At 42.7% G+C, this 26213-nt stretch overlaps 1 protein-coding gene across 14 annotated transcripts in view; it reads left to right on the forward strand.

Moving 5' to 3' along the window:
- The first annotated feature begins 288 nt into the window (after window positions 1-288).
- Qrich1 (glutamine-rich 1) overlaps window positions 289-26213 on the forward strand; it is a 43186-nt gene continuing 17261 nt past the window's right edge. The window contains exons 1-7 of one of the 14 annotated variants that reach the window (XM_030244560.1): window positions 755-1283; window positions 2074-2133; window positions 11896-12225; window positions 13195-13322; window positions 16894-17925; window positions 24995-25172; window positions 25739-25893. In XM_030244560.1, coding sequence (XP_030100420.1) covers window positions 13293-13322; window positions 16894-17925; window positions 24995-25172; window positions 25739-25893 — 1395 coding nt within the window. In that variant the 5' untranslated portion in view covers window positions 755-1283; window positions 2074-2133; window positions 11896-12225; window positions 13195-13292. Of the gene's footprint in view, window positions 560-754; window positions 1284-2009; window positions 2134-11895; window positions 12226-13194; window positions 13323-16893; window positions 17926-24994; window positions 25173-25738; window positions 25894-26213 lie in introns of those variants that run through there. The other 13 variants (XM_006511810.3, XM_006511811.4, NM_001114119.1 and 10 more) reach the window with 13 other exon arrangements.

Genomic DNA, 26213 nt, shown 5'->3' on the forward strand with positions numbered 1-26213 from the left:
GCGCTTCCCAGGCGCGGCACAATGGTTAAAGCTGCGCCCAGTTCAGGGGTTTGAAAGGGGGCCACCTTAACCACGAGGCCGAGCTAGGCCCGGCCCCGCCTCGCGTGGAACTGTGCAACTAGAGGAGGCGCTAGCGGGACACCGTAGGTGGCTTCAAAAAGCATGCTTTCAGACCCAGGGCAGGGGCAAAATACCCCTGGATGCTGAACCCCGGGCCTAAGCCCCGCCCCGCATGGAGGGGTGCCCATGGGCGTGGCGCTCCTTCCCACAACGAGGGGTACGCTCTCCACTCCAACCGGTTCCCTCTGTGGCTGCAGCGTTCCCTTTAAGCCTGGCAGGCAGCTCTCGCGGGATCCGACGCTCCGGTTCTCGCGAGAAGGGCCTTCGGCTCCCATTGGCCGTGAGGGCTGAATGTAAGATGGCGCCCAGGGAGCTGTGAGGAGAAAATCCTGTCGGTCTCGGAGCGGCGACGGCAGAACCGAGGCCCCGGGCGGTGAAGCGGGGCCGGCGGGTAGAACGGAGGCAGCGGCGGCGGTGACGTCGCCGGGTGAGGGCTCTGGTGAGGGCGGGGACGCAGCAAGGCTCTGGCTCGAAGGCGGCAGGCCCACCCTACACAACGGCGGGCGGGCGGGGGCGGGCGGGCCGCTGCCGCTGGGCCCAGGCGACCTCAGGGCGGCTTCAGAGCGGAGAACGTCCCTCGGCTCGCGAGCCTCCGCCCCACGGGTGGGGGAGGGGCGGGCCTGAGGGGCGGGTGGGCGCGGCGCACGGGGGCGCGCGGAGGCGCGCGCGCACGAGCGTGGCTTTTTTTTTTCTTTTTTTTTTTTTTCTCATTTTTCTGCGCGCGCGCGTGCGTTATCGTGCGCGCTGTGCGGTCCTCTCGTTGCGCGTAGCCGCCCGACGTGCGCGTCCCCGTTGGCTCTCAGCTGTGGCCCGTGGGCTAGAACGGCTTCCGGGGCGCGCGCCACCCCGCGACCCCCCGGTTTTGCGGCGCGCGCCCTGCTGTTGGTCGCTCACGCTGTCCGGAGTGCGCGCCGGACGCCCCTTCCAAGAGGAGGGCAGACGGGCGGGCGGGCGAGCGGCCTGGCGGACGACCGACCTGCCGACTGGGGAAGGTTGAGGGTTGGGCCCTTGTCCTCGTGACGTCCGGGGCAGCGGTGGCCTAGGTCTGCGGAGAAACATAGCGGCTTTGCGGTCTGGCTTGCGGCTCCGCTCCTCCGGGAGGCGGACAGGAGTGCTCGTACTAACTGAAGAATGCTGTTACTTAAGCGAGGCCCAAGGACTGGGTGGGTGCTTGGGGAGGGTGCTGCTCTGCTTGGGAAACCGAGTCCTGCTGGCCGGAGAGGGCATTGGGTCCCCATGGGTTTCCTCACCTTGTACTGGTGCTTTGTGCTGAGGAGAGAAGGTTACCATTACCAGGCCCCGCTTTTCTTCCATTAGAACCGATTCTTCCATAAGCGCAGTTGATACACGTCACCTCTGTGCGCTCCGGAAAGAGATCCTCCTCTGTATATGGTATCAAACTCTCGGAGCTCTAAAATTCCGCTTTAAATCCTCACTTAAATGCAGCCTCCCCCCCCCCTTTTTTTTTTCCACCTCCGCGTGGGTGGGAGGGGCTTGCCTTTCTGTTCTTGATAAGGGCTGTTTCTTAACCTTGATTAACTTGATCAATGCTTTGCCGGTTTTTTTCTTTGTAATTTCTAAAATGTCCAGCAAAAATTTCTAAAATCTGCCTGTCACTATAAAAACTATGTAACTGAAGTTCTTCTCAGCTTTTTTTTTTCTTTCCACATTTTGTTTCAGTGCTGTGATCTTCTATCTAGGAAATTCTAGGTTTGTGATGGAGAAATACACAGCTCTTTTTTTCTAAGACAAAACATCTGCTAGTTTATTTTTACAATTTTGTTACATTAAGCCTGAGGAAAAGCAAGCTAAAAGGATTTTTATTCCTTTTAGTAGCAACCAAACTTTGATAGTAATGACTTTTTTTTAATATACTGTATTTTTTTAAGAACAAAGTTAAAACTTAAAAAGAGGCTGAGGATGGAAGGAACTTCTTTGTTCTATCTTCTTCAGAATGTTAGAAGTCTTAAGAACTCAGGACAAGCAGCAGACATACATGCAACATGGTGACTGGTGAGTTAAAAATCATTCATACGCTGGAAGTATGTGTGCAGTCCGTTACCCCCCAACCCCTTGGTAATACTGAAACTTTACAAATCTTGTCATTCTTTCTTGGTGTTGTCTGCTAGAAGCTGCTACCTACTAGGAAACTGCTGATGAGGGAAACGGTATTAGTTTGTTCATTGGACAACAGTCCCTAAAATCGAAGTCAGTGGAATATTCATGATTAACATTGCAAAGCATCAGCTAAGAACCTAAATGGTTTTCCAAAACAAACAGAATACAACAACAACAACAACAAAAAAAAACTGTCCTCTTTGTTGAGGATGTGTCTGTGAACTTTTTGTACCATTTAAGCTTGCTTATTCTAGTTTACTTTTTTTTTCTTTTCTTTTTTTTAAACCAATGTTTCCATCAACTAGTATTTACCTGTTAGGTAACTTCTAGTTTTCTGGGATAAGGTGTTATACTTCTCCAAGATCTTACACAGTTCACATCATTTTACAAAAGCTTATATTGATGTCTCAAAGAAAGACTTAAGGAATGGTTGAATTTTGTTGTGAATTTGAGTTACCTGAAAAAACAAAAACAACACAATCAAAACCCAGTTAGGGACTTTGGGTGTGGCTGTTCTTTTTTATAGCAACTTCAAAATCGAGGCTGTTTTTCTCTAAGCCTGCATGCTTTCAGTAGTGGTTTGTGCTGGTGTGCCTAGTTCTTACCTCTGTGCTTTTTAAATGGCCATGCTTTTTCTGTGAATATTTCTGAGTTGGCCTCAGGCTGAGGTGTTATGTGAACACCTGCTTTTTCCTTTGCACTCTTGTGTTTAGTTCCAGGTGTGAGTCCCCCTCTAGCTTCACTGTTTTCCCTGTAACGGTGTATTGTGATTTCTGTTTTTATCAGGTTGGTTTGTTTGTTGTTTGGTGCAGAGGATTGAACGTAAGTGTCTTGCACATGGGAAGCATGCACTTTACCACTAAACTACTCTGGCTCAGGGTTGTGATTTGTCTTTAAACTGATGTGGTTGCATGAAGAAAAAGTAAATTTTTGCTTTCTTCAAAGGGGGGAAGAAATGGTTCTTGCACTCACTAAGGCTTAATTCTAGGTTGATGAGATGTGTTAGAAAGCTGCTGCTTTTTCTCTTTGAGACAGCGTTTTAGAAATTCTGGATTGGTTTGTTGCAGTAGAACGTGATCTTGGAACTTCTGATCCTCTTGCGTCTAGCTCGCAGGTGTTGGGATTATAGGTGTGCTGTCACCAGGCCCATTCTCTGTGGGTTGGATCTGAAACCCTGGAGTTTGTATACGCTAGACAAGCACACTTACAACTCCCTCCCTCAAAGCTGTGAAATACTCCTGTTTACAGATCGGATTAGTGTAACTGCCTCTAAGAGATAGAGTCCCACCATCCCCATCCCTCCTAGTGTTTCAGTTGTTGGAGACAAACTGTTCTTCTGATTTGAATAATCTCAATCTCATTCATATTCTCTCTCTCATGTGTATGGGTGTTCTACCTGCATATATGTCTATGCACCATTTTGTGCGTTGTCCTTAGAACCAGAAGAGATTAGGGTGTTGGATTCCTTGGGACCGGAGTTAGAGCCGGTTGTGAGCTCTTATTTGGGTTCGGGAATCAAACTCAGGGCCTCTGGAAGAGCAGCCAGTGTGCTTAACTACTGATAAACCATCTCTTCACCTTGGTAGTCTTGTCTTTATAGTTAACCTCCTTTGTATCTCTAACATAGCTTTTGTTTTGAATTCCATGTAAATATACATTATGATTATTGTTTTCCAAGACAGTATTTTATCGTCTGGCTTTTCTGGAACTCACCTTGTAGACCAAGCTGGCCTTAAACTCCTAGAGATCCACCTACCTCTGCCTCCCAAGTTTAGTTTGTTATTGCCTTTTGCTTTTGTCATTGCTTTTTGTGTGTGCAGCTTTGGTAGTTATTGTCCATTTCTGTATTCCTGTGTTGATAGTTCATACTGTTTCTATCCCACATTGGTAAACTACTAAAATTTTTCTAGTTTATAGATTAAAAACTATATATTTATATTTTATATAATTTTTATATTACTTATATTTTTCCAGTGCTGTGAAAATTTGCATACATTTGGGTGATATATACATTTAAGGTTAGGGATCTTGGTTTTATGGAAGGGATGTTTTCAATTTCACAAGCCAATGTAAGTGGTTGTACTAAGTATTTGATTTTTTTTTTACAAAGATTTACTTATTTATTTTATGTATGTGAGTACACTGTCGATGTCTTCAGACACACCAGAAGAGGGCATTGGATTTCTTTATGGATGGTTGTGACCCACCATGTGGTTGCTGGGATTTGATCCCAGGACCTTTGGAAGAGCAGTCAGTGCTCTTAACTGTTGAGCCATGTCTCCAGCCCTTGATTTTTTTTTTTTAAAGATTTTATTGTTATATGTAAGTACACTGTAGCTGTCTTCAGACACACCAGAAGAGGGCATCAGATCTCATTACGGATGGTTGTGAGCCACCATGTGGTTGCTGGGATTTGAACTCCGGACCTTTGGAAGAGCAGTCAGGTGCTCTTACCCACTGAGCCATCTCACCAGCCTCAGCCCTTGATTTTTAAATTCTTTCTTGTTTTGTTTTGTTTTGTTTTGTTTTGTTTTGTTTTTTTGAGACAGGGTTTCTCTGTGTAGCCCTGGCTGTCCTGCACTTGGGAGGCAGAGACAGGTTGATTTCTGAGTTCGAGGCCAGCCTGGTCTACAGAGTGAGTTCCAGGACAGCCAGGGCTACACAGAGAAACCCTGTCTCGAAAAAAAGAACAGAACTAGGTTTTACACCCTGCTTCTTTGGCAGTAACACCTTACTTTGTAAGAGGTTTGAGGCTCAAAGAGGCAAGACTGAGGCAACTCAAGTTATATTCTCTTAGAAGTTTAAAAACTTCTAAGTTTGGCTAGCCCAAAAGTAATGAGTGGTCTTAACTGATTGCAGTTAACCACAAAGTGAACTTGGCATGCACTTTCCCCTCTCTTAACTGCTCTGCTTGATGAGTCAAGCAACAGCAGGCAGAAATGAATGACTCTAGACGGTGAGTACTGGAGTCATCTCTTAATACCTAAACAAGAGAAAAAGAAAGAAATTAGTGAAAGTGCCTTTGGAAGTGTTTTTTGAGTAATTTTTTCCATGAGTCCCTTTGTGCTCTGGTCACAACATAATCGCTTGCATAGTTAGCTCCTGTCAGGCATTGTGTTAATAATAGTTCTAGCTGCAACCAAGCCTGATTGAGAGTGCTGTGGATCTGTGTTGATTGGAGCTGGGTTGTCTTTATATTGTACTGCAAAGCAACTGTACTTGAGGTCTTTAGAAGCAAATGCTTGTTTAAGGGCTCTCTACCCACTATGAACTCTACTGTGTTTTCTTGTTTTCTGTTGTTGTTAATTTCATCTGACTTCCAGGTACTGGGGGTACTCAGCCTATTCCCACAGCTCCAAGATTTTAGAAGTCTTAATGAATTTCTTTATTGCTTCTCACCTGGTCTTTGGCTTAGACTCTGAGGCACTAATTAGGAGTCTTTTGTCTCTAAATGTTGTAGGGGGTAGTTTATTATGAAGGCTGAGCCTTTGTGTCTTGTGAACTGTGAACATCGTCTTAAAGAATCTAACACCATTATTATGTAAATTTTGGGGACTTGAAAATTTATTTAGGGAAAAGCATATTACTCACAAAAGAATTGTATGTCCTACTATTCTAATATAACTGTAAAAATAGAAAAGGATGACTTGTTAAGTATCTGTCAATGTAATTTATGGAAAATACAGCAGAGCATTACACAGAGAAATTATTATTGTTCTGATTTTTTTTTTTTTGTCCTAAAAGACAGCTAATAATACTGGGACATTTTAAAATAAAAGTTACCTTTTTTTTTTTCTTTTTTTCCCCGCCCTCGGCCCATGAGTTACTTTTTAAAAAACATATCTAATGTATGTTTCTATGTCATGAAATTTTTTTTCTTTTTTTTCAAGACAGAGTTTCTCTGTGTAGCCCTGGCTGTCCTGGAACTCACTGTGTAGACCAGGCTGGCCGCGAACTCAGAAATCTGCCTGCCTCTGCTTCCCGAGTGCTGGGATTAAAGGTGTGTGCCACCACTGCCCTGCATGAAATATTTTCAAAATTGTATATGGCATTGGGGTAAAAAACGTCTCCCTCATTCCTTTTTTTTTTGGATTTTATTATTATTTTTTTTATGTATATGAGTACACTGTAGCTGTTTTCAGAAACACCAGAAGAGGGCATCGGATCCCATTACAGATGGTTGTGAGCCACCATGTGGGATTTGAACTCAGGACCTCTGAAAGAGCAGTCAGTGCTCTTAACCTCTGAGCCATCATCTCTCCAGCCCCCCCCCATTCCATTTTGCCATACTTTTTTTCTTAGTTTAATGAAAAAAATTTTTTTGAGTCAGGCTGATGTATCCCAGGCTTGCTTAAAATTTGCTGTATAGTCTAGGTTAACATATTTTCCAGAAAATAATTATGGTTATATAGATGTCAGTGGTAATTTATTGAAAAATCAACAGGGATTTTTTTGGTTTTGTTTTTTCAAGACAGGGTTTCTCTATGTAGCCTTGGCTATCCTGGAATTCACTCTGTAGACCAGGCTGGCCTTGAGCTCACAGAGATCCCCAAGTTTCTACCTCTTGAGCGCTGAGATTAAAGGTGGGCGCCACTAAGCCTGGCTCACAATATTTCTTTAAAATACACTTAGAAGCTAAGTCCATGTGTAGGGCCTTGGATTTGATTCCCAGCCGGCCATAACTCCACAGTAGGAACAGCGGGTTTAAAAACAATGTGTGTGTGTCAGATGAACTCTTGGGAAAGTGCTATATATATTTTTTTTTTCTCCAAAACAGCATTTGTGTGTCAGATTGAAGCTAGCTTGATGAACTTTTGTTTATTGGGATATTGTAGTGTGAAGGGTAGTTTTGAAGTTTGCTGTGGCCTGAAAACAGTGAGTTTCTATAGGATAAAGGCATATCTATTGTGTTGTGTGGAAATACTGTGTTTCTGTAGGAAAAGGTCTGTTGTGGTGGTGGTGGTGGTGTTGTTTTTCTTTTTAAATCAATGGCCAGGCATGGTGATTTATGCCTTTAATCCCATCACAGGGAAGACAGAGACAGATGGATCTCCAGCTTGCTCTACATAGTGAGTTCTGTGCAAGCCAAGGCTACATAGTGAGAACCTATCTAAAAAAGGATTTTTTTCTGTTTCTGTATGTCTACCTGTCTACACAGGTGCCCACAGAAAGCAGAAGGCGCCCTTGGTTCCCCTGGAACTGGAGTTAAGTTGGTTCCAGCACCCGACACTAGTGTGAGAAATTGATCACAAGTCCTCTGTTAACTGCTGTGCCATCTCTCCAGTCCCATTGTTACTATGCTTATGTGCACAATATATGCATTATTTTTAAGAGTTGTCATTGGATCATTCTGTTTGAAAGAAAGCACCCAAGTATAATTAGTATACTATACTTACATATTGTTCCACAGAAATGTTAAAAATGTCAGTGAATTAATAGCCAGAAGACTATTTAGTTTTCTTTGGTTTCCCTTGTTGGCCCTGGATAGGTAATTTTATTCTTCCCAAGAAGTGTACTAACTATTTGAGAAAAGTGAGTTACAGATGTAATAGGAAGAATCTTTTGGTTTTTTTTCCAGACAGGGTTTCTCTGTGTAGCCCTGGTTGTCCTGGAACTCACTCTGTAGACCAGGCTGGCCTCGAACTAAGAAATTCGCCTGCCTCTGCCTCCCAAGTGCTGGGATTAAAGGTGTGTGCCAACACGCCCAGCTTTTTTTTTTTTTTTTAAATAAAGAGCTGTATATTTATTTTACATATGAGTGTTCTATTTGCTTGTACACCTGCATTACCAGAAGAGGGCATCAGAACTCATTACAGATGGTTGTAACCTACCAGGCGGTTGCTAGAAACTTCAGTCAGGCCCTCTAATGTTAGTTAAGATCAGCTATTGCTCTTAACCTCTGAGCCATCTCTCCAGCCCAAAGTTTTATTCTTATGCTGGGTGGTGCATCGGCACACATCTTTAATCCCAGCACTTGGGATCTCTTGAGTTCAATGCCAGCCTAGTCCACAGAGCATGTTCCAAGACAGCCAGGACTACATAGAGAGACCTTGTCTTGAAAAACATTTTTTTGTTTTATTTATTTATTTTTTTTTTAAAAAAGATTTATTTATTTATTATATGTAAGTACACTGTAGCTGTCTTCAGACACTCTAGAAGAGGGAGTCAGATCTTGTTACGGATGGTTGTGAGCCACCATGCGGTTGCTGGGATTTGAACTCTGGACCTTTGGAAGAGCAGTCAGGTGCTCTTACCCACTGAGCCATCTCACCAGCCCTGTTTTATTTTTTAAAGTGTGTGTCTGCCAGTGTCACAGGGACTAGAAGAAGGCATTGAGTCCCCTGAAGCTGGAGTTGTAAACTACCTCTCATGGGTGCTAGGATTTTATTCTTAGAAGAGCAGCAAATGATCTAAACCACTAAGCCACCTCTCCACCCAGCCTTGGAAGAAAGAATCTAATTCTTAATTCTTGTTAAAGGTCTGTAAGATGCACCTTCCATGTGTGAGTTATTTAGAGATGAATGGGATGCAGTTATGCCTGCCAGGAAGGAGTTTTAGTCAGATGGAAGGAAGTAGATGGTTCCCAGTAGGTGTAATGTGGAGCAGAACATCTGAGTAGTGAGAGAGAGATGGCGCAGAGGAACAAATCTCCTTTCCAGACATCTGAGGTCAGCTGAGGGCGCTCTTTGGCAAGAAGCTTCCCTTGGTTTGTTACTCTTACCACCGTGATTACTTTTGTTTTTGAGTTAGTGCTGCCTAAAAGAGGGTGGTGCAAAGACAGTGATGACAGAAACCTTAGTATCTATAGGTCACTGTGCTTTTGTTGTTGGTGTGTTTCTAAACTTTTTTTATATTATTTATTTATTTCGTGTGTGGCTGCATGCCAAGACATGTGTTTGGAGGTCAGGGGAGTTAGTTCCTTTCTTCTATCATATATGTCATGGGAATTGAACTCAGGCCACAGTTGAGCTATCGTGTTGGCCCCTTTGTTTTGAAAGTCTATCAATTGCTTTCATTGGTTTTACAGATGACCTTGAACTTCTAGTTCTCTGGACTTCATAAGTGCTGAAGTTTCAGATCTGCAACATCTTGCCATTTGGTGTAGTATTGGGGGAAAAACCCATGGCTTTGTGTGTGCTAGGCAAATAAGTACTCTACCAACTGAGCTATACCCCCTGCTCTTATTTTTGTTTTTTGAAGCAAAATAAAAGGATGTAGTCCAACCTGGCCTTAAACTCATGATCGTCCTGATTTGGCCACATGAGGAATTACTGGATTGTGGCCCTCTGTGGGTCCAGATCATTTTTTGTTATAGATACTTGATAAGGAAAAATTGATTTCTGGATTTTGGTAGTGACTTTGTTATTTAAAGAACTGTTCAATTCCTTTAATTTTAGATTTGTTTATTTTTATTTATGTGGATATTGGTGTTTTGTACCCATGCCTTTGGGTCCCACATGCAAGCCTTGTGCTGCAAAAGCCAGAAGAGGTTGTCAAATTCCTGAAATTGGAGTTACAGTAGCTTGTGAGCTGCCGTTTGGGAACTGGGAATTAAACCCCAGTCCTCTGTAAGAGCAGCCAGGGTTCTTAACCTACTGAACCATCTTTCCAGCCCAATTTCTAGTTATTTTAATAAAATTAGTCAATATTACATGGTACTTTGTTTTCCTCACATATTTTTCAAGCACTGTAAGCACACATATTCTCTCATGTTATTGCTGAGGTAAGTGCTATTTTATCCCTGTTGAATAGAAGGAAAAATATTGAAGTTAATTAGTTTGCTTAAAGTAGACACAGTACAATTTGAAACCAAGCAATATGGTTCTAGAGACTATGCTTTAGCCAGGCTGCAAAAGAATGCGAGCAGTGTATGGAAAATGAGATTGTTACTTTTCCTTTTAAAAATGACCTATTGCTCTTTTTTTAGTGATTTGTATATGTAGTTCTCACTGGTTTCTGACTTGAGATTCTCTTGCTTCAGCCTCCCAAGTACTGGGATTACATGTGTTTAGGGAACAAGGAGTGCACCACTAAGTCAGGAGATTTTTGGTGTTTATGATAGGAGGTAAAGAATATGCTCCCTGTCTCTTGGGTCTTGCTAGATGGTATACATAAATAACTCTACTATAGTAGCACTTAGTAGTAGAAATAAAATGTCAGTAAGGGCCAGGTGACCAGACAAAGTTACATAGTAAGACCCTGTTTCAAAAAAAAAAAAAAAAAAAAAAACCAACCAAACAAAAACATGTCAGTAAGTAGGAATCTGCTCATATCTCCCTCCCCTTGTTTGGTATTCTTTTCTGTGGTATTAGGACAGTTATTTATTTGGAGTTAGGGTCTCACTCTATAACTCTGATTGGCCTGTAATTTGCCCTGTAGACCAGGTTGGTCTCAAACCTTTAGATTTCCACCTGCATCTGCCTTTTAAGTCCTTTGAAGAAGGGTATATGCAAACAGGCATGGGAGTGGTTTTGCATGCCACATTACTGTCTAATTCTTGACTCCATAGAGAGGATGAAATTGGCCTGGTGCTGGATGGAAAATATAATTCCAGCCTATTCTATCCAGTACTTGAATGTGCTTGATTTTTTTTTTAAGTATGATAGTTTAAGAACTGTTGAAGGCCCAAGCAGTGTTGGCACATGCCTTTAATCCCAGCACTCAGGAGGCAAAGGCAGGTGGATCTCTATGAGTTCAAGATCAGCCTGATATACACAGTGAGTTCCTGGATAGCCAGGGCTGTTACAAAGGGCTGTTCCCTGTCTAGGAAAATCAAACAAAATATTGAAAGATGATGAGCATATTATTCTGGCTTGCACCTGTAATCCCAGTACTCAGGAGTGGGAGAATTTCCTTAGGTTCTAAGCCAGCCTGGGCTACATGGAAATCTAGCACAGATGGGCCACAAGGGCTGGTGAAGTGCTAACAGCAGATGAGAGGCACTTATATAAGCCTATGAGTTTCAACCCTGGAACCCGTGTAAATGTGGTAGGAAAGAACAAACTGTACAAACTTAGTCTTCTGCCTCTGTACACTTGTCATGGCATGTGTGCTCTGTATTATCTTGTACACACACTGAACATTAAAAAACAAAAATACCTCATGGAGACGGGCACAACTCTCAAGGCAGATGCAGGTGAATCTCTGGAGTTGAGGCCAGCTTGTCAACATAGCAAGTTGCAGGCCATCCAAGGATTCATAGTAACAACCTTATTTAAAAGAAAAAAAACCCACAATTTATTTTGGGGAGAAAGGGAAGGTTTAATATAAAACTTAAGTATTTTGTGTGTGTGTGTGTGTGTGTGTGTGTATGTATACACACACACACATATGTATATATGATGTTATATATAATACACAGACTATTTCATTCTCATTGCCAGTTATTGTGTCTGTGTATTTCGTGATTTCAAGATATACAAACAGTAGGATTGGTAAGGTGGCTCAGTAGGTAAAGCCACCTATTGCCAAGCTTGATGACTTGATTTTGATCCCTGAGAACTACATGGTGGAAAGAGAAAACCAACTTAAGTGGGTTGTCCTCTGACTTCTACACGCATGTCTTGGCATGTGCATGCCTATACCCCAATAATTAATGTAAAAAATATAAAACCAATATGCTAACAGCAGAGTGTTGACTATCCGTTTTAATTTTAGGAACCCTAAGGACTCTGCAATATGAATAATTCTCTAGAGAACACCATCTCATTTGAAGAGTACATCCGAGTAAAGGCGAGGTCTGTCCCGCAACACAGGATGAAGGAATTTCTGGACTCACTGGCTTCTAAGGGACCAGAAGCTCTTCAGGAGTTCCAGCAGACTGCCACCACCACCATGGTGTACCAGCAGGGTGGGAACTGCATTTATACAGACAGCACTGAAGTGGCTGGGTCTTTGCTTGAACTTGCTTGTCCAGTCACAACCAGTGTTCAACCACAAACTCAGCAAGAGCAGCAGATCCAGGTTCAGCAGCCACAGCAGGTTCAGGTAAGAGGAAATATTTAGTTGGAGCCTGTTAATAAACTTTTCTCTTCTCTCACAGTTTAGGATAGCTACAACACACCTATACAGATGTTAGAAATGCTGGAAGTTATTTTATTGTAGTGTGGAATCTTTCATATTTAATATGGACTGATAATATCTTTAGCCATTGTAAACTATAAAGTCCACAGATACTTATTTGCTTTAGAGAGCTTGAATAGTACAGAAAAGTAGAGGCCAGCACTGCATTTGAATGTGAGAGCTTCAAGCTGTACAGATAGTTGTGAGCCTTCATATGGTTGTTGGGAATTGAATTTTAGGACCTCCTCTTGCTCCAACTCTCCTCCCTCAGTCCTTGCTCGCTCTGGCTCAAAGATTTATTTGTTTATTATTATTATTATATATAAGTACACAGTAGCTGTCTTCAGACGTGCCAGATCACTTTACAGGTGGTTGTGAGCCACCATGTGATTGCTGGGATTTGAACTCAGAACCTTTGGAAGAGCAGCCAGTGCTCTTACCCGCTGAGCCATCTCGCCAGCCCTTATTTTTTTATTTTGAGACAGGATTTTATACTGTATTCCATGTTGTCCTGACTACCTTCAAAGTCAAAACATACTCTTATTTCAGCTTCCTTAGTTCCTGGGATTACAGGTGAGTACCATGCCCAACTGCATTTCCCTCATTAGTGATCATAGAGAGTAAGAAAATTCCTCACAATAGCAGGGGGGAGAAGAAGAAGATCAAACCCCACTAAATGTGGCTGGTAAAGTGGCTCAGCAGGTATAGTGCCTGTAGCAGAAATAGTGACCTGAACCCAGTGCTAGAACCCATAGATGAAAGAAGAGAATAGATTCCTCAAAATTGTCCTCTGACTTCTCTGCACATACACTGTGACACATGTGCACCCATATATTACATTAAAAACACATGTAATAACAAACATGGTTTTAAACCTCTCTAAATTTTAACCAGGTGTAACTCAAGTGTAATTTATGCTCTCCGAATGCTGACACTACAAAGTAAGATCCTGTCTGAAAGAAAAGAGAAGCAAGCCACTGAGTCTTCTGACCATGATAGCACATGCCTGTAATTCTAGAATTGTGAGTTCTGGGTCCATCTTGGTCAATTCTGAATAATTGATAAAAATAAAGTACAGATACAGAATAAGGTAACAAGAGAATTGTTGGGAAGAGGGAAAAGTTCTCTGGATTTACCAAGCTGAGATCTAAATGTTACTTTGAATGATCCTCTATAGATAGACAAAGATTGGGTACTGAACAAGCATTTTAAAGCATACATTCATTCCTCAAAAGCTGTTAGGGATTCTAAAGCAACCATTATCCCTCGAGTTTTGAGGAATTCATTTTAGGATCCCCTGCAAGCTCATATTAAAATGGCATTGTAAACCAACACATATTTTCCTTGTATTCGTTCTTTAAATCTTGTCCAGGTTAAGTATATTACTCAAAACAACTTATGTGCGTGAGGTGTTTGTGTGTGCATCTCTAGAGGTCAGAGGTTGATGTTTGCTTATTTCCCACATCTTTGTTTTTCTCTTCCTCCTAGTGACATTCTCTCTCACTGAATCTGTGGCTCACTGAGTGGCTATTGTAGCTGGCTAGTGAGACTCTGGAATCCTCTGTTTAGAATTACCTGGATATCATACTTTTCATGTAGATGCTAGAATTCTAAACTCAGGTCTTTATGTTTGCACAAGAAATATTTTACCCACTGACTCATCTCACCTGCCCCTCTAATAAAGTCAGAATAGCTGTTACATGACATTGGTAAAAACCAAAAGGAGCCTGGCGGTGGTGGTGCACACCTTTAGTCCCAGCACTTGGGAGGCAGAGGCAGGCGGATTTCTGAGTTCGAGGCCAGACTGGTCTACAGAGTGAGTTCCAGGACAGCCAGGGCTACACAGAGAAACCCTTGTCTCGAAAAACCAAAAAAAGAAGAAAAAAATAACCAAAAGGAAATTGTAAGTTGAATATAGTTATGGGAATTTTTTTGAGACATAACCCCATCTTCAGGGGGTGTAAAAACAAAAACCAAACCAAAAAGAAAAAAAAGAAAATATTAACAGCTAAGGCTCTAATGCCTCTTTCTCTTCTGCTGTACATAGGAAGTAGGGCTGGAGCATGCTAGGAAAGCTATTCTTCTGAACTCTATCCCTGACCTTCCAGTTTACCTTGGGAGATTAACTGTCACTAAGTTGCCTGAGCTGGCCTTGAACGCCTTCTATAGATGGATCTGCTTATTTCAGGTTCCTGAGCAGCTAGGATTATGAACCTTGCCAAATAGAACTTTGGGGACTGGTGGCCTACTGCTGGAAGGTGTATGCTGAGGCATTTATGGCCTCCCTTCTCCACATTGTACACTCATAATAATCTTTCAAGTTAAAGTTGTATATATTTAATTACTCAAAAACATTTAGTTTTATTTCTGAAGGACATCAGACTTTTGCATTGGCTAATAGTTTAATAGTTATTATATATATGCTAGTTTCTACTCTTTGGTGTGAATGATATTTTTGTTTTGTTTTTCAAGACAGGGTTTCTCTGTGTAGTTTTGGCTATCCTGGAACTCAACTCTGTAGACCAGGCTGGCCTGGATCTTAGAGATCCATCTGCCTCTGCCTCCTTAGCTCTGGGATTAAAGGTATGTGCTACCACCACCCACCCATTGTCAAAAATAGGACTTTATTTATTGATTTTATTTATATTGTGTGGGAGCACATGTGGAGGTCAGAGGGCAGCTTTGTGGAGCCATTCCTGGCCATTCACCTTGTTCCAGGCTTATGCAACAAATGCCTTTTATCTATTGAGCCATCACACTGGCCACCATTAGGATTTTCAATGTGTCTAACATAAAGATTTAATGTGTTTGAAGTGACTATAAAAAAATGAGGCCTGTTGTGGTGGTGCATGCCTTTGATCCAAGCGTTCAGGAGACAGAGGCAGGTAGATCTCTGAGTGTTCAAGACCAGCCTGGTTAGTGAGTTACAGAACAGCCAGTGCTATGTAGTTAGACCCTGCTTAAAACAAAACACATGTATGCACACAGGATTATATGTGGAACTTGATGGATATAGCAAGTATTAGAGGGCTTGACCTGGATTCCTCTTACTGAGTACACACTGGGTATGAGAAGAAGAAAACATACTACAGAGAAGCAAAAGGAAAACTTTGAATGTATAATTTCTGAAGCTAAAATAGCAAGTGGATCATATTCTGAACATATTTGCACTTATGCATCCCCTTTTTTCCTTTTGTGAAGGGGTTAGAGTTGAATCTGATGTATTGCATATACTGGGCAAATACTATTTAGCTACATTTATGCTAGCACTCACTGTGTGATGTGATAAAAGATCTGCTCCACCATGCCTAATACCAACTCTTGTTTTTTTCAGGACAGGGTGTCTCTGTGTAGCCCTGGCTGTCCTGGAACTCACTCTGTAGACCAGGCTGGCCTCAAACTCAGAAATCCGCCTGCCTCTGCCTCCTGAGTGCTGGGATTAAAGGTGTGTGCCACCACTGCCCGGCTCATACCAACTCTTAGTCCGAAAAAATCATACCCTGTTTTTACCATAGAGAATTCTATTTTTGTTTTGTTTTGGGTTTTTTGTTTGTTTGCTTGGTTGGTTAGTTTTCCGGACAGGGTTTCTCTGTTTTGTCTTGATTGTTGTAAACTAGGCTGTCCTTAAACTCAGAGATCCACCTGTCTTTGCTTCTGGAGTGCTGGGACTAAAGGCACACATCACTACCACCTAGCTCAGAATTCTGTTTTTATTACATTTTTTAATTTATTGTTTGCGTGCATGTGCATGCCTGTCCTTCAATGACGTACCAAGAATCAAAAAAATATTTAGGCTTGGCAGCAAATACTTTTTTCACACTCGGCCATCTTGCTGGCCATTTATTTATTTTTGGAAACTTTATTCATATTTTATGTGTTCTACATGTTTTATCTGCATGTATGTCTGTGTACCATGCATGTGCCTGGTACCTGTGGCAGTACAAGGAGAACATTGGAACTCTGGAACTGGAGTTAGAAACAGTTGTGAGTCACCATGGTGCTAATCCAGGTCCTCTGTAAGAACAGCCGGTAGTACTTTTAACCACTGAGCCATCTCTCTAGGCCATACATAAAATTTTAATTTATATAATTTGACACTGAGCCAACACTCACACCCTAATAAATGAAAGCACTCACTTTAAGTGTATGCTTATACCACTTTACTAATGTACAAGATAAAGTTGTAATGTTTGTTTGTTTGTTTGATTTTTTTCCAGACAGGGTTTCTCTGTGTAGCCCTGGCTGTCCTGGAACTCACTTTGTTAGACCAGGCTGGCCTCGAACTCAGAAATCCGCCTGCCTCTGCCTCCCAAGTGCTGGGATTAAAGGCATGCGCCACCACCGCCTGGCATAATGTTTGTTTCTTGGATCCTGTTAGTCATCTTGTCTTACTTTTGGGGTGGTTCTATCTCACAGTCAATTCAGTGTGATGCTGAAGTTGGTTTGAGGCATCATGACCGCAGAAGTATCGACTGATACAGTTCCCCTTGTCCCCTTGTTCACATTACACAGGGTCTTGCTGAAAGGTTTTCTTTTGGAAGCTGGATTTTCATGCTACCTGCTTTTTCTCACTGATGAATATTGTTCCTACAGGTACAGGTGCAGGTGCAGCAGTCTCCACAACAGGTCTCAGCTCAGCAACTTTCCCCACAGTTCACCGTTCACCAGCCTGCTGAGCAACCCATCCAGGTCCAGGTGCAGATCCAGGGCCAAGCACCACAGTCCGCAGCCCCCTCCATTCAGACTCCATCTCTGCAGAGCCCCAGCCCCTCACAGCTGCAAGCAGCTCAGATCCAGGTGCAGCACGTCCAGGCGGCCCAACAGATCCAGGCTGCAGAAATCCCAGAGGAGCATATCCCACATCAACAAATCCAGGCTCAGTTGGTAGCTGGCCAATCTCTTGCTGGGGGCCAGCAAATTCAAATTCAGACTGTGGGTGCTCTTTCCCCACCACCATCCCAGCAGGGCTCACCCAGGGAAGGGGAACGGAGGGTTGGCACAGCCAGTGTCCTTCAGCCAGTGAAGAAACGCAAAGTGGACATGCCTATCACCGTGTCCTACGCCATCTCAGGGCAGCCAGTGGCCACTGTGCTGGCCATTCCACAAGGCCAGCAACAGAGTTATGTGTCTTTGAGGCCAGACTTACTGACAGTAGACAGTGCCCACCTGTACAGTGCCACTGGGACCATAACTAGCCCTACAGGAGAAACTTGGACCATCCCTGTTTATTCTGCCCAGCCCCGCGGGGATCCTCAGCAGCAGAGCATTACGCACATTGCCATTCCCCAGGAAGCCTACAATGCGGTTCATGTCAGTGGCTCACCTACGGCCCTGGCAGCTGTAAAGCTGGAGGATGACAAGGAGAAGATGGTGGGCACCACATCTGTAGTGAAAAACTCCCATGAAGAGGTAGTGCAGACCCTTGCAAACTCTCTCTTTCCAGCACAGTTCATGAATGGCAACATCCACATTCCAGTGGCTGTGCAGGCTGTAGCAGGCACATACCAGAATACGGCTCAGACTGTACATATATGGGACCCACAGCAGCAGCCACAACAGCAAACTGCACAAGAGCAGACACCACCACCACAACAGCAGCAGCAGCAGCTGCAGGTCACTTGTTCAGTAAGTAAGACTTAATCTGTAGGGTATTTTGTTTTGCTTCCTTTGGTTCCAGTGTAACCTACTGAGTACCTGTAGTGTCTGAATTATTTAATTCCATTATGATTGTTGTAACAATGATAGTGTATGGGGGAAGGAAGAGAAAGAAACAGTAGATGAGGTGGTTATCATTCTTGGAATTCAACAAAATGACCAGTTTTTAGAGAGTATTCGGGTAGGGTGCTGTCTTAGTTGGTATTTTACTGCTGTGAACAGACACCATGACCAAGGCAAGTCCTTTTTTTTTTTTTAAAGATTTATTTATTTATTATATGTAAGTACACTGTAGCTGTCTTCAGACACTCCAGAAGAGGGCATCAGATTTCGTTATGGATGGTTGTGAGCCACCATGTGGTTGCTGGGATTTGAACTCGGGACCTTCAGAAGAGCAGTCGGCGCTCTTAACCACTGAGCCATCTCGCCAGCCCCCAAGGCAAGTCTTATAAAAGACAACATTTAGTTGGGACTGGCTTATAGGGTCAGAGGTTCAGTCCATTATCATCAAGATGGGAGTATGGCAGCATCTATGCAGAGCTGAGAGTTCTTGATCTTCATCTGAGGGTAGCTAGTAGAAGACTGACTTCCGGGCAGCTAGGATGAGGGCCTTAAGCCTCAGTGACACACCAACTCAAACAAGGCCATACCTCCTATTAGTGCCACTCCCCGGGCTAAGCATATATAAGCCATCATAGATACCTATAATATTTCTTTGTAATAGCTTGTTATGATAAGTGAAGTTAATGCTATGAAGAATGGAAGACCCCAAAGTGTGTTACATACTGTTCATGGAATACTTATATTTACAGCTGTAGTTGAACCATTAATTAATTTAGAACCATTAATTTGGGTTTGTTTTTTTTTTCTTTGTTTGTTTTGTTTTGTTTTGTTTTTGTTTTTTGTTTGTGTTTTTCTTTTGGGGGGCGGGGGATTTCTCCAGACAGGGTTTCTCTGTATAGCCCTAGCTGTCCTGGAACTCACTCTGAAGACCAGGCTGGCCTTGAACTCAGACATCTGCCTGCCACTGCCTCCCAAGTGGTGGGATTAAAGGTGTGCACCACCACTGCCTGACACAAATAGTAAATTCTTGGTAGAGAGCTTATAAGATAGCTTTTTTCCTTTATATCTTTGAATATGGTATAAATAAATGGTAAGAATACCTCTTAGTGGGTCTATTGAAAGGTACTGGATGTGGGGGTGTGTAACTGTAATGCCTGCACTTGGGAGGTAGAGGCAGGTAGATCAGTGAGTTCAGGGCCAGCTTGTTCTTAGCAAGTTCCAAGCCATCCATGGCTACATAATGATACTTTGTCTCAGAAAACAAAGATGGGGAACAGTGGCAAAAGTAAAATTAGCAACTGGCCCATTGTTGCACATATCTGCATAATACCAGAACTTCAGAAAAGTAAGATCACAGGTTCTTCAGGGTCAGCCTAGGCAACATAAAACAGAACAAGACAGTTTCTTCCATGTTTATACCACTTAATAGCTTGTGGGGAAGACAGTTGTGTTGGATTGACCCTCAGGAAGAGCTGGTGAGAAAGTGTTGAATTCCGCCGCTACAGTGAGTTGAGGAGAGCAGGGCTGTTTCTGAAAGCCTTCACCCACAGTTCCTGTCTGTACGCTATATTCACAGTGAAGCTTCCTCTCTTGATTTAGCTTTCACCCGCTCTGTTTCTGCCTCTTAAAACAGTATCTGTAGAAACTGGAACTCCACTTTTATCCATTTTTCTATTGGGGTGTGACTAGCTCTCTTGCCTCAGCCTCTCAAATACTTGAGGTGAGATGAGGTGAGATGTGTATCTGGCTTCAGTTGTGGGTTTTTGTTGTTAAGACTGTTTGTTTATCTTTTTGAGATGGTTAGAAAACTTGGGCTGGAGATATGGCTCATCGGTTAAGAGCACTGACTGCCCTGAGTTCAAATCCCAGCAACCACATGGTGGCTCTCAACCATCTGTAATGAGATCTGACTCCCTCTTCAGGAGTCTCTGAAGGCAGACAGCTGCAGTGTACTTACATATAATAAATAAACCTTACCAAAAAAGAAAGAAAGAAAGAAAGAAAGAAAGAAAGAAAGAGAAAGAAATGAAATGTTAGAAAACACAGAAAGGATCCTGGGTGTGGTAGAGCACACCTGAAACCATAGCAGTTAGAACAAGGGAGGCAGGAGGCTAAGGTCAAGGTCATTGTTAGCTACATATGAGTTCTAGACCATTGCACAGTACATGAGACCTTGTCTTTAAAAATAAAGATAGGGTTAGAGAGATAACTCAGCAATTAAGAGCACTTGCTGCCCTTCTACAGAGTCCAATTCTTAGCACCCTCATTGTGTGGCTTACAACTCCAGCTACACAAACGGACCCTCTTTGGCCTTCAAGAGCACTTACTAACATGTGTACGTACAAAATACACAGACAGAAAAGGGACTGCAGAGATGGCTGGCTCAGCAGTTAAGAGCGCTGGCTGCTTTTCCAGAGGACCTGGATTTGTTTCTCAGCTCGTACACGGTGGTTCAGAACTGTCTATAACTTGGGTTCCATGGCATCTATTGCCTTCTGGTGTTACTGACCCCTCCTACCTCATTAGTTTTGTTTTGGTTTGTTTTGATTTTGGTTTCTCAAAACAGGTGGAGTTTTGTTTGTTTGTTTGTTTGTTTGTTTTCCTGTTTATCCCTGGCTGTCCTGTAACTTGCTCTGTAGACTAGGCTGGTCTAGTTATGCTACATTCAAGTAGTCTCATACAGCCAGGCAGTGGTGGCGCACGCCTTTAATCACAGTACTTGGGAAGCAGAGGCAGGCGAATTTCTGAGTTCCAGGACAGCCAGGGCTACACAGAGAAACCCTGTCTTGAAAAACCAAAAATAAATAAATAAATAAATAAAGTTTTTTTGAAAAAAGATTCATATAAAACACACATCAGACATATTTACCAGAACTAGAAGTAACATTTGATATTTTACTGACACATGTATAAATATAGCGAAATCGCTTTTTGGATGGCAGAGAGCATGGAGACACCGTGAATTGTTCTCCATTATCATGTCTCTGCATCTATACATCCTAACTTGAGCTAACACATTATGCAGCCAACTGTAGGGGAAAATTGATGGGAAGGACACTGTGAAGAGACCACACAAAGGAATCAGTTGCTGTGAGATTTCTTGGCCCAAGCTTGAGAACGGAGAGTGTACAGACTCTCAGGTGATGGTGGCCCAGGTCCAGTAATAAAGGAAAGCCTCACTCCAACCACCTACTCCCAGGGACCACCCAGATGAGCTCATGGAAAAGGCCTGGAGACTCTACTGAATGCCATTTTCTTCTTGCTTTGCACTTGACTATGTACTTTGGCTTGTGAGGTCTTCCATAGAAACTGGAACTTTTGAGATAGATAAACAACTGCTTCTAAACAAATTTGTGTTTTCCAAAACAGTGTTTATATCTGTTGTCCAGAAAGTGAAATAAAATTTAAAACATGCTCAAAAAAAAAAGAATAGAATAAAAACAGAACACAGAAAGGGTTGAGTGTGCAAGACAGCCATGGAAATAAACTTGATTTCTTTCTTTTCAAACTATAATAGAGCTGAATATGTAGCTTGGTGGTATGCATATACATTACACAAAACGAAAAGTTAACGCCAGGTGGTGGTGGCGCTCACCTTTAATCCCAGCACTTAGGAGGCAGAGGCAGGCAGATTTCTGAGTTCCAGGACAGCCAGGGCTACACAGAGAAACCCTGTCTTGAAAAACCAAAAAAAAAAGAAAAAAGAAAAAAAAAGTTAAAAAAAATACTAAGTAGTGATTAATGAATTACTGGCTAATAAACTATCATGTTCTATTCTGTTTTTTATTCTGTTTTTTCTTTCTGAATATTTTTCCAAAAGAAATTGTTTTTCTCTTTTTTTTTCTTCTTTTTGGGGGGGAGATGTCAAGATGGGGTTTCTTTGTGTTGCTCTTCATTCTGTAGACCAGGCTAGCCTTGAACTCAAAGATCTGCCTGCTTCTGCCTCCTGAAGTGCTAGGACCAAAGTCATATTCAAAAGATTTGTGTGTCTGTGGATACCTATACCCATGTGCACGTGTTAGGAGGACAAAGAATAGTGGTTCTACTCACTTAAGTTTTATTCCCCTGAGACAGGTTCTCTCACTGACCGTAAAGTTCATTATTTTGGGCTAGTATGATCACCAATGAGTTCCTAGGATTTTTCTGTCTCCTGGCCCACAGTTGAAGTTATAGACATTCTTGGCCATACCTGGCATCTTTTTGTGGGTGCTAGGTCATCTCCCCAGCACCTCTTTGTTCTTTTTAAATTTTATTTTATATGTATGGGTGTCTTGCCTACATGCATGTCTGCTCACACACTATGTGTGTGTCTGATAGTTCTAAGAGGCCTAAAGAAAGGCCAGACATAGTGGTGCATAATTTTAACCCCAGTACTCAGAAGGCAGACACAGGAGGACCTCTGGGAGTAAAAGCCAGTCTGTTTGTTCTAAGTACTGAGTCAAGGGATAACCAGGACTATAGAGAGAGACTTCAGTCACACTCACACACTCTCTTCTCTCCTCCTCCTCCTCCTCTTCCTCCTTACTTCTCCCCCACCCCCCACTCCCCAATACACACACCCCAGTTAGGATTTGGGATTGGTGGCACATAACTTTTTAATCCTTGCGCCTTAGACAGAGGCAGGTGAATCTCTGAGTTGGAGACCAGCCTGGTCTACAGAGTGAGTTCCAGGATAGCCAGAGCTATACAGAGAAACTATTGGGGTGCGTGTGTGTGTGTGTGTGTGTGTGTGTTAATGGATTATGTTCTTAGGAGTGAGAATATTGTTTGAACTTTAAGCTAGTATGGTGTCACATGCCTGTAGTTTCAGAACCACTTAGGAGGCTGAAGCAGGAGGATCAAGAGTTTAAGGTCAGTCTAAACCTATGAAAAAAATAGGATTTTTTTTTTTTTAAAAGACTTATGTCAGGGGCTGGTGAGATGGCTCAGTGGGTAAGAGCACCCGACTGCTCTTACAGACTGCTCTTCCGAAGGTCCGGAGTTCAAATCCCAGCAACCACATGGTGGCTCACAATCATCCGTAACGAGATCTGACTTCCTCTTCTGGAGTGTTTGAAGACAGCTACAGTGTACTTACATATAAATAAATAAATAAATCTTAAAAAAAAAAAAAAAAAAAAAAAAAAAGACTTATGTCAGGCAATGGTGGTGCATGCTTTTAATCCCAGCATTTGGGAGGCAGAGGCAGGCAGATTTCTGAGTTCAAGGCCAGCCTGGCCTACAGAGAGTTCCAGGACAGCCAGGACTACACAGAGAAACCCTATCTCGAAAAACCAAGAGGAAAAAAGTTTTGTTTGTTTGATGCATATGAGTACACTACCATTGTTCTCTTTAGACACACCAGAAGAGGGCACCAGACCCCATTACAAATGGTTGTGAGCCACCATGTGGTTGCTGAGAATCGAACTCTCAGGATTGCTGGAAGAGCAGTCAGTGCTGTTAACTGTTGAGCCATCTTTCCAGCCCAATACAAGGATCTTATAATCTAGAAAATCATCCATGAAGATTCTGAAGTCTTTTCCTTTGATTTTACGATGGCAACAGTGTCTTCACTATTTGTCTTGTCTTTGTAAATGGTTGTTCTATCATAGGCTGCTCCTCTCTCCCTAGACTCCCCCATGCTGGGATGATAGGCGTGTATCATTCCCACCTCAACAGGAAAACTTGTTTTGGATGAGGTTTTCCTGAAATTTGCTGTTAGTTCAGGGTGACCCTTTGCTGCTTCTTCTGCAGCCTCCACGTTTGCTCTTCTTGCTTTGCAGATTGGAGAAGCTGTCATATCTAGTTTCCTAAGGTGCTGGACACTGCCTCTAGGGTATTGTATAAGTTGCAAGCCAAGTACTCACCTACTGCTCTAGCCTTGCTGGTGTGGATTCCGGTCCTCCTCATAGATGATCACTCAGATCATAGTTTGAGACTAGAGCTTTCTCAGGTTCCAACCCAGATGTGTTCAGTAACTTTATAAACATTTTTATAAAATGCATAAGTGTTTTATTTGCATAATGAAGTTTTGAAGCAGTGTTTGAAAATAAACCTCTATTTTCTTAGGGTGTTGTTGTTGTTGTTGTTGTTGTTGTTGTTCTAGATAGTTTTACTGTATATCCCTGGCTATCCTGGAACTCACAAAGATCCAACTGCCATTACCTCTCAAAGTGCTGGAGTTAAAAGGCTTGTGCCACCACTGCCTGGCTTGCTTTAGTAGGTTTTAAAAGATTTGAGACTTGGCTTCTGCTCTTTGGAAAGGTTCTAGGGCAGTTTGCAGTATTGGTGTTGTAGGTTTTTTTGTTTTCTTTTATGTGTGTTTCTTTTTCTTACCTGTTTTGGCAGGATGTGGTGTGGGGGTACTTCCAGATAGGGTTTCTCTTTGTAGCTCCTGGAACTCAATTTGAACTAAAACTCAAAGAGATCTGCTTGCCTCTACCTCCTGAGTGCTGGGACTAAAGATGGGCATGACCACTGCCCAGCTCTTTTTTTTTTTGAGACCAAGTCCTTCTTAAAGCCCTGGCTGGCCTTGGATTTGCCATAAATCTCAGGCTAGTCTCAAACTTGAGGTGACCCTGTGCCCTGCCTCAGCCTCTAAAGTACTGGTAGTACAATCATGTATTGCCACCCTGGATTTATATGGATGTTTTGAAATGAGAATCGAGGGCTAACAAGATGGCTTAGTGAGTAACAGCACTTGTTCCAAGCCTGACATCCTGAATTCAGTCCATCCAGACCCTCAGAACCGTAGAGTGGAAAGAGAACTGTTGCAGTCTGAGCTGAGGAGTGCCGCTTTGGCTTAGTTACATTGCTGCTTCTGTTGTCCCCAGAGCCAGATAGACTCTCCAAAGCATGAAAACGGGACAGCAAGAATTGGTTTTGGTTGTTGTTTTTGTTTTTCCCAATTGAATAGCAGTTAAGTTTCATTTGCTGGTATTTTTACTAAAAGTCCTAATGAAAAATACTGACAATTCTCATGATTTCCCTCTCATAGGCACAGACTGTTCAGGTTGCTGAAGTTGAGCCACAGTCACAACCACAGCCTTCACCAGAGCTTTTGCTTCCAAATTCTTTGAAGCCAGAAGAAGGGCTTGAAGTATGGAAAAACTGGGCTCAGACCAAGAATGCTGAACTAGAAAAGGATGCTCAAAACAGATTGGCCCCCATTGGGAGTGAGTGTTTGGGAGGGAGAGGATGATGGGGTGTGTCAAAAATGTAAGTACAAGTAAAACAGAATGCAGGCAGGTAGCACCCCTGGCCTTAAGGACTGGAGAATATACTTGGAAGTATACTTTGTGTCATGATGAGCAGTGTCTAGTCTTCACATCATGAGTGAGCAAGATTTATGGGATTGCCCAAGACCAGATTTTTGGATCCCTATGTTTTTAGTTAGCTTCAAGGAAAGGCACCAAAGAAAAATGTCTTTTGGGAAGACCTGGGAGGTGCCAGTGAGTTGTATTTAAACCAGTCTTTGTTTGGGTTCATTTATTTGCTCATAGTACAGCATGGTTGCTGGGGTTTTCTACATATTTCTACTTACAGAAAAGAAACCCGTTGGTGTAATAGCGTATGTTAGTGCATTAATAGGGAAGTTCAGATCACAGATGTAAGTGGACATTCCTAGCCTGAACACTGGTGGGCAACATCCTCTCTGAACCCTCCTTTTAACAATGTGAGTAACAAGTTAGGACATCACTGTTGCCAAGACTCCCATTCACCCTTAGGACTTGTGTTGCAGGGCGACAGTTGCTACGATTTCAGGAAGATCTGATCTCCTCTGCTGTGGCTGAATTGAATTATGGCCTTTGTTTAATGACACGAGAAGCTCGGAATGGAGAAGGTGAACCCTATGACCCAGATGTACTCTACTACATTTTCCTGTGTATACAGAAGGTAGGAAACATCTTCACATGAACATGTTTGAACTGGGTTCCCATTGAATGTTTTCACTTTAGCCTAATTTACTTAAATAACAAGAATTCATGGCACAGCTTTCCTCCCAGCACATGGGGCAGAGGCAGGCTGACTGACCTCTGACTTCCTGCTGGCCAAGGCTACATAGATCCTGCTGTTTGTTTGTTTGTTGGTTTTTGTTTTGTTTTGTTTTGAGACAGGCATTCTCTGCATAGCCCTAGTTATCCTGGAACCCAGAGATCAGCCCACCTCTGCCTCTCAAGTTCTTTGATTAAAGATATACACCATTGCCGGCCTTT

This window comes from Mus musculus, chromosome 9 (assembly GCF_000001635.26).
Source record: "Mus musculus strain C57BL/6J chromosome 9, GRCm38.p6 C57BL/6J".
Classification (NCBI taxonomy): Eukaryota; Metazoa; Chordata; class Mammalia; order Rodentia; family Muridae; genus Mus; species Mus musculus.